General features: G+C 42.7%; 1 protein-coding gene across 1 annotated transcript in view; it reads left to right on the top strand.

Moving 5' to 3' along the window:
- Positions 1–8,805, top strand: part of DHRS12 (dehydrogenase/reductase (SDR family) member 12) — a gene marked incomplete at its 5' end in the record, with an annotated part of 27,903 nt that extends 19,098 nt beyond the window's left edge. Inside the window, 5 exons of the mRNA XM_010141357.1 lie at positions 3,545–3,606; positions 4,347–4,451; positions 4,985–5,075; positions 6,419–6,556; positions 8,678–8,805. Coding sequence (XP_010139659.1) covers positions 3,545–3,606; positions 4,347–4,451; positions 4,985–5,075; positions 6,419–6,556; positions 8,678–8,805 — 524 coding nt within the window. The remainder of the gene's footprint in view (positions 1–3,544; positions 3,607–4,346; positions 4,452–4,984; positions 5,076–6,418; positions 6,557–8,677) is intronic.
- Between the last annotated feature and the right edge of the window lie 203 nt (positions 8,806–9,008).

Below are 9,008 nucleotides of genomic sequence, written 5' to 3'. Positions count from 1 at the left end.
TTCCTGCTGCTTCTGAGCAAGCTCCTGAATTCCTCTTGCTGCACTCCTTCATGGCACAGCAAATACTTCTTTTCAATGTGACGTGTTGTCTAACACTTCACTGCAATGTTTTGGTTTGTTTTTTTTTTTTTTAGCCACTGTTACACTGGTGGGAGTCAAATTTTTAGGCCATGTAGACGATACACTTTCCAATGGCAGGAAAAGGTTATGTATGAGAGTCTAGCCTCTGTCACACCGTCATAGATGCAGGGAGTACAGCCATATGTCCAGCAGTGCCTTGTGCGTATGCTCAGCTCCCTGCCTTCTGGGTCTGAGATGGATACGATGCTGCTTGAGTTTCTGCTGTGTGAGTAATTCATAACAGCCTGCTTTTTTCTCATGGGCTGCAGCCTAGAACTGTTCAGACAGAAACATCCTGCTCCCAGTTGCCACGTGTCCCAGAGGGCTTTCAATTCCTCCTCTGTTGTGGATGCAACTGCTGGGGAACAGACACCAGGAAATGTGTTGGCCTCAAGGCTGAGCGTCTCCATTTACAGAGTATTTGCTTGCAGCAAGGATATGCATTCTCCAGAATCCCCCAAGAGTAGTGGCGATTCTTATTTTCTGGGGGAAAAGGTCTTTGTTTCTGGCAGAATCCTGAAGGTCATCTCAGAAGAGGGGCAGGATCACCAAGCTATCCAATGCTTAATGCTTTTAAGGCAGGGTGCTGTTGGCCATCACCTTTCCCTCCATGCACCTTTGTGTTCTCTCCTGGTATTTTAAAACAAAAAACCTCAAAAAATACTCTACAGTTTGAGAACAAGGATAATTAAGCATTAATCACATTTGATATGCTTTATTGTTTTTATCTAAGCTCTGTGGGAGGAGGTTTCTCATTTAACAGTCAAAACTAATTTTTGTGTCAAGAAAGCATACTAGAATACTGAAGTGTCCATTTTGGAAAGACAGATATGCAGTACATTGATATTAATAATCAATTATTAGTAAAAGGATATACAACTTGGATGCTGTCTTGATTTCCTTAAGTGGAGGGAGAAGGGAATATAGGGTTTTTTTCTACCAAATCAGTCTTGGCTTTTTTTATTAAAAGTAAGAAAATTTTTCTTTTTTATATTGTTAACGCAATTCGTATTTTCATAAGGATTGTGGCAGGTAATGCATTCATTTGCAATTTCCCCTTTTACTCTGGAATTAATTTCTCTGTTACTGCACGCTGCAATACAGCTGTGCTTGGCAAATTACATGCTGTAAGGTGCCTCTACACTGGCTGTACTGAGCATTCTTTGTATGTGTTTGAAGGTAACTATCAAACTACGTGCCCGCTTTTACATCAGTGAAAGCATGGAGACTTCAACTGATGATGATGTATTCTGACCAGCAATATATCAGGATGTTTTGCCTGGCAGAACAGCTCACAGAGATAAGAACGTGTAATAACGAAGTATATTTGCTAAAGTACTAAGGAGTCTGTGTTCAAACGCTTACAACAGGGACAATAGTGGGTGACAAATTCAGTAGTGGGAGAAATTAAATGCCTCAGTCTTAATGCGTGATGCATCATGTCTGTGTGTGTTTTGAGATACTAGTGCTTACCATAGGAAGCTGGGATCAAAACTGATCTTTTGCGCTCTGTCTCAAAGAAGATGAGCAAGTGGTTTTGTGGGGCTCTGGCTCTGTGGTATTTACTGAATTCTCAATAAACTTGAGGAAGAGAGGAGATGCTGGCTTTGCAGTTAGTTTGTGGTTTTAAATAAGCACATAAACTTCTGACAAGCTGCAGTTGCTCTAAGCAGGATTTTTGGCATTGAATGTTTCTCTCATCCAGCTGGAAAACAGAACAAACCTTGGTTGTTAATGAGGCAGTGTTAATGCATTCATCTTTGCATCGTTTTAGAATTAACAAATCAACATGAATCCCTTTAAACGTGCAAATTAATCTGCAGGACAGTAAAATCAAACATCGTCATAGCTGGTGCATTGCAGCTCAGCCTTTAGGAGATGCAGCTTATTTAACCAAGGCATAATGTTGCTTTGCATTTGAAGAATCCATAGCAAATCAAAACTTCATCCAGGCTCTCAGCTTGTACTGAAGTGGGGGGTTTTGGGGTTTTTTTTATATTGTGGCAGTCTCCCATGACAATCGGCCATAGTTCTTGTACTAATGATGTAATCGTTCAGTCTCTCCGCCTCTACCAGGAGAGATGTACGGGCTCTCGTTATTCACCAGCAACTGCCTTTGCTTGCATTTTCTGCTGAAGACAGGCTGCATCTACTCATCTGCTCTGCATTCACTTTGTTTGATTTGCAAGGGTTTTAAATGTGTTGTGTGCATATGGATGTCCCTCTGATTATATAGAGAAAATGAAGACTGCTGTGGCTGACAGGGGAACGGAACAGTTTATTCACCAAGCATGTTATGTGCTTGATTTTGGTAGCATATTTATAAATATGCCGTATTTTGACTGGGTGATCTCATTCCCTCTGTGGAAGAGAGGTTACAAAGGCACATGCTGAAGTCTTCACGTCTAGTGAAAAACATGGCCTCAGTAGCTCATGGAAAAAAATATACGTTTATCACTGGCATAGAATTGTTGAACTAGAGCCTTGAGAGGGAAGTATTACATTTGGTGCATAAACACTAGACTAAAGGGACTAGATTCACTTTGGATTAAACTAAATTTTTAAAATATAGCTTAAAGGGAAAAAAATTTAAAATATCTCTGAAGAGATAAAAACAAACAAAAATCCCTGTGTTGCATTTGAGCCAGTGAAACATCACTAGGTGTGGCTGAATCGAATGCTTTACCAGTTGAACAATGTTTTGAATAAACAATCTTTGCTGGTCATGGTAACAGTTGTACTGACGTATATTTGTGTGGTGTGTAGAAATCTGTGCTAAATGAACACAAGCAGGCACAGTTAAGTTTCCCCAAGTAATGTTAGTTCAGCCTTGGGTGTGCAACATTAATAGCCTTCCCTCCAAGGATTCCCTATCTTCTGTAATAGTCACACTGGGAATTTAAGAGGTGTTTTTTGTGTGCAGCACTGATCAAAAGTGTCAGTGAGAGGCGAAAATGGACCAGTCTTAAGTGCATATGCAGGAAGGACCCAAGAAATACAAGTGTGAAGAACAGTTTCCTCCTCTTGCTCGTGACCCAGCATAGATACGTGTATATACACCACACATGGAGAGGAAATGCATTCCCAATTTCTTCACTGGCATCACCTTACCCCCAGGGAAACCCATACCTGAGCCATTTTGCCTTCGGACTCATGGCTGAGTGTAGTGAGCAGTTTGCTCTATAGGTACAGCAAACATAAATGTCTATAAAATAGCTGATGTGCCTTTTAAGTATGCAGCAACGTGGACCGCTACAAGCTGATTTGGCGTATTGCAGGTAAAGCAGCAAAAAAAGTAATTGAATTAAATTCTAATCAAGTTTCAGAAATAAAGGTTTTGGGTTTTGGATTGTTATAGAGGATGAGGAGAGAAGGAAGCTTTTTTGAAAAGAAAAGTTAATGTTGGTGCCTCTGTGTCTTTTAGGCACATATATTCTGACAACTGCCCTGCTACCCCTCCTGGAAAAAGAAGCTGATGCCAGAGTGGTGAGTCTGATGCTGTTGAAAAGTGACGTTTTCACTATTCTTACCTTTGGATTTGTGACAGCATTACTTTGACTGTGCTGGCAATGCAGGATTAGTTATTATGCTGTAAGCATCTCTAGAATTCTCTTGGATTTTGCTAACAACAATCTCCTCCTCCAAGGCAAAGCTCCTGCCTGCTACTCGCAACCTTTCATTGGAAATCAGAGTAAAACAATTTTTTTGGAAACTTCCCCTTTTAATTTCCCTCAAGCAAGTTATCTCCTGCAGCGTAGTGCAAAATACCTGTAACAAGAGTAGAGGCTTAAAAGAACCTTACAGATCTTGGTGTAAAGCAGGACAGGAAGTACATGTTTTAAAGTGAATTTTCCCTAGTTTTGTACAGTCTCTTGTTTTCTCATCAGCTTCTCTAAGTGCTAAACATATAAACTACAAAGAGTGCTATTCTGCTGTTATCTTTCTCCCAATTACTTTTCAAAAGGAAGAAGCACAAAGTTCCCTGAAGGAGGCGCCACCACTTTGAGCGAAAGTCACTTTCTAAACAAAAAATTCTATTTCTTCCACCTCACCTCCAGGTGTGCTCCACACATAAGCATGAGCATAGTGCAAAGAGCATGCAGAGGAATCCTGCTCCCTAGGGACTTCCAAATATGGCCTGAAGACCGCATTACATGCACGGTGCGATTGCGGGGAGTTCCTGGTTTTGCTTTTCATTCATTGGCTTTTCATTCATTTCATTACAGATAACTGTTTCTTCTGGGGGCATGCTAGTTCAAAAACTAAACATATCTGACTTGCAGTCGGGAAATGGGACATTTGATGGAACTATGGTGTATGCACAAAACAAGGTAAAGTCCACAGTTTTGAAAACAAAGCCCCACGCTCGTTTGCTAGGCAGCTTATTCCATCTGCATTGCAGAAAAACCTGCTGTTCACTGTTGCTTTGCCATTGCTTCCAACCCGTACAGAGATGCACCAGCAATAATCCTCAGGAGTATGGTGGCATGCACCTACAAGTGCATGCCATCTTGCATGGAGAGCACAGCTAGACTTTCATTTGATTTCATGCAGGTCTCGAGGGGAAAAACTGTCTTTAGCTGACAAACACTTTCTGCCTGCTTAGTTCTTACCTACAGTCTGCAGCAAGCAGACGTGGGCAGTAAAAGCAGTATAACCTCTTTAGAAGTAAGCTTGTGGCCAGAATATGGATTGCAGTGACCATGGTGGTCTCTGACAAAATTATCCAGTAAATCCAATCAGGATGAGTGAGGGTGTATTTCTGCTACACATAAATGCCCTGGTATCTACACCACAAGGGCATTACCTTGGTGGACAGGCTATTAAACTTGATGCTAGTCTGGCTCTTTTTGCTCTATCCTAGAGACAGCAAGTTGTCTTGACAGAACAATGGGCAAAAACTCACAGGAATATCCATTTCTCTGTTATGCACCCTGGCTGGGCAGACACTCCAGGTAACATCTGCTTGATACTCTGACTATATTTTTTTTTGCTTTTCAGGATTAGTCTAAAAGTAAAGAGAAATTAATTTTTCTGGTAGATTTCTCTAACAGGTGCAGTGATTTCTTGGCTCCAGGCTGGTGCTTGAAGTAGTTTTGTACACCCTTGGTATCTCTGTTCTGCACAGTGTCTGCTGTCTGTATATATCTAGAGAGTAATCATGGGCAAAGAACGGTTCCAGCCCCACACAAATGCACAGCAGAGCAATAGTGCTTTAGGCTAACCTTTAAGTTACTTTTGTAGTGGGACTGTTAAACACAGAGCTGCCGCCTGTGTTTAACAAGTACCAACGTGCAGACACTGGAAATTTGCAAGGAGATCCAGGAAAATGGAGCAGGCGCCATTGTGCAAGCTGTTTTCCTCCACTCTTCCTCTAAATGTTTACTGCTGTCAAGAACCAGCACGTTTGGCCAGACAGCCCTTTGTCGGAGCTGCAGCTGTTCTTCAGTGACTGTGTCTCCAGAAGGGGCCAGCATCAGTTATCCAGTATGCGTGTTGCATTCTGCAGTATGTTACTGCCCCTAACACCCAGGCTTGGGATGCAGACCAGCAATCCGATCTCTAGTCTTTTCTAGGAACAGTTTCCCAAATTTACTTCTGGAGAGAGAAGCATTTACCCCATCTAATTCATGCTTGAAAACTGCCCTTTCCAACTAAATATCCTGGCATTACTTTTTCTTTAAAATACATTTGGTTTTGCACATCCTTTGTGGATTTCAAACCAAATAACCATAAAGTTATCTCACCTTATATTTCAAGGACTCTCCAACCCCACAAAATAAACAGCTGCAGGGGATAGACCTTCAATCATTACCTGCTGGACAAAATAAAAAGGAACCAGAGTTTAACGTGAATTATGTGGTTGGTTTAGGTACTGTTCACCATACAGTTTTTAAATACAGTGCTGCACCTGGTTTCCTAAAACTGGTGAGAAAATAAGAGCTAAAAATCCTGTTAGGATACCTGGCGTTTGGTAATTCTGTTTCCCCCATATCTTACTTCTTCTCGATTTAGAATGGAATTGGCTGAAGAACCTCTCACTAATCCTGTTCTCAGCTCCTAGTTTTGTGCCTGTAATTTGATCCAAACAAACAACTGGTGGATCATCTGGCAGTTTAGTGCTATTCCACCGAGAGTCATCGTACTCCTAGCTATGGGGGAAATACTTGTTCTCTATCATGAACACTGAGATGCCTTCTCTTCCTCCTACACTCGCAGTGGCAATTTTTAGCTGCTCCTTTTTTATTTATCAAAAAGCCCTTGTGTGGCAGACCACAATTCTGTTATTTTTTTCTAGCTGTGAGATCATCAATGCCAGGTTTCCATCAGAAGATGAAGGACACGCTGCGCACAGAGGCCCAGGGAGCTGATACTGTTTTATGGTTGGCAGTATCACCTGAAGTAACAAAGTTACCGAGCGGCTTGTTCTTCCAAGGTAAGGTGGCCGTGTCTTACGCTGTGTGGCAGTGGAGATCCCTGAGCTGCCTGAACTGTAGGATCCCCATCTGGCCTGGAAGGGGATGAAGCCTCGACCAGGCAACTGATGTTCAAAGGATAAAATATTTCTCAAAATGGTTCCAAGGCTAAAGGTTCAAGTGAGCAATGCGCAACTAGAGAATGCCTGTGTTAAGTTACGTTCCTGCTTTTATCCTCTAAAGTAGCTGATAGAGACTTCAAAGCATTTCTTTAGGGAGGGTTGGAAGTTGTTTGGTTTTTTTTTTAATGAAAATGGCTGTATGCAGGACTGTGCCAAGGGAAGGTGAGTCACGGCAGTCAAACAGCATCTTTTATAATGGTGACAAACTGGCATCCTTCTGACAGAGCACTGGGGGCTGGCTTTGCTTTGACAGGCTCTTCTTCCTACTGTTCCATGCTAGCTAAAACTGTCAATTCCCCCTTTCTTTAATGCTGGGCAGAGACTTGAGCACAGTGGCATTTTTTGGCAGTGTAAGCACAGAGAATGCAAAAATAGGGCAGAGCCTTTCTTTTCTCCCAGGCAAATGACAGGCACCTTAGTAAGACCAGCTGGAAGCACAGATGTCTGTTAAAGTGGTGAAGGTCAGCCCAGAAGAAAAGCTCAGGGTAATTGCTTACAGAAGCCCAGTACTTCTGCTGGATGTGGCATTCATGTCCCAATTCACTGAATTGCTACGCAGGGCATGCAGGAGGTTCAGACTTTTCCAGAGCTGGGTTGAGTTTGTCCCTTCTGTCCTCTCCCAGACAGCTACACAAGGTTGGTTGACAGATATTTAACCAGACCTTTCTCATGCCATCATGTGGCACATGCAGAAACCCTACTTCCCAGCTGGCCAGGCATTGCCTCCTTCATACTCCTGTCACCTTCTGATCCTAGTGATTCTTTCTCTAGATCACAATTCCACCAGGCTCTGGCCTTTGCCTACCCCCAGCTTTAGTAAACAGGGAACACGACTTGGCTCTTCAGCTGTAGCTATTGGCTTTTGAGAGCTTTGACCTTGGCATGAGTGCTCTTAAGACTGCAAGAGAAGTCCCGTGTCCTGTGCTTATCAAATAGCAATGAAGTCAGTTATTTCTCTCTCATACTGCCCTTTGGAAGCCCTAACTCAGTATGGACCCTCTTCAGTACAGGGCTTTGTGTGCAGGAGCATTTCACCAGACACTGCTCTTCTGGTCCCAGACGCCCATTTCCTGAATCAGTCACACCTTCCCTCCATTTCCTCTGTTCTCTTTTATTCTGTTCCCTTTGAGTGCAAACCAAAGCCAGCATTCTTTTTTTTTTTTTTGAGGAAAAAATAAAAAGCGAGAACATGACTTGTACAACCAGAATTCTCTGCTTCTGCCAAAAAAAATAAAATGTGTTTGACAGAGCCTTGCTTTCCAAAGCCTAGAAGCATCTTCCTCCATGATGCTGAACTTGGCTTTCACGCACAGTTCCCAAACTTTAGCACAGGCTACTGGAAGCACTCTGGTAGGAAGCAGTTTGTATTCAGTGATGGAGAAGGGAACATTCCTCTGCGTGTTTCTCTCTCCTCAGTTTTCCATGAGCAGAGGTTATATAGTGTGTGCAGCCAGTTACAACATTTGCTCTTAATAGAGCCAACATCCCTGCTCCCCTGGGCAGCCTGATGGCAACCTGACAGGTTTTCAGAGAAATCTGCTGCCCAGTGTTGCAACAGCTTGTTCTTTTAGTTGCAGCTGGCAACTGCAGAAGTTGGACTTACTCAATAGACTATTAAACAGTGCTGCACTTGTACCCTGGCAGCTGTTTCATAGACATCTGAGGGCATTGCCTAAGGCTCCCATGTTTTGGGGGAGGCAGATGCCTCCCCAGTCCAGATCATGCTAAAGGACAATCATTCTAGTTCCAGAATATAAACAAAATTAGTTTAATTTCTGGTTTGGAAGATACGCTTAACTAACATTGTTTATAGATAGATAGAAGGTAAGTTTCCTGGCTTTGAGACCATAAGGTATGTTTGGGCAGTACAGAGTCTAGCAGAAAAATCTCCTTTGTGTTAGATGAGGTAGTTTGAAAAAAGGATTAAAAATCCACAAGGCTTATTTTTTTTCCTTCCAGATCGGCAGCCAGTCCCTACTCACTTACCCCTGGCAAGTACCCACAGTCCACCAGAGGACGAGGAGAAGCTAATGGAAGTGCTGGAAGAGTTTTCCCAGAAGTTTAAATCCACTTCTTCGGGAACTTAGTGTCACTGCTGACCTGGCAAAACCACAAAGCTCCTCATTGCACAGTAACAGTATTGTAGTGCACCTGCTGTTGAAGGCAAGTAGGATGCCATAGGCCTGTTAAAAATAGATCAGCCTCAGGTGTTCACACCATGGGCGAGAGTAGTGCCTGTGACTTTTTCCTGCTGCCGGGAGTCTCTCCCATTGTGGATATGCACCTGCTG

This window comes from Buceros rhinoceros, unplaced genomic scaffold (assembly GCF_000710305.1).
Source record: "Buceros rhinoceros silvestris isolate BGI_N320 unplaced genomic scaffold, ASM71030v1 scaffold1878, whole genome shotgun sequence".
Lineage (NCBI taxonomy): Eukaryota > Metazoa > Chordata > Aves > Bucerotiformes > Bucerotidae > Buceros > Buceros rhinoceros.
This window is presented reverse-complemented; position numbering and strand designations above follow the sequence as displayed.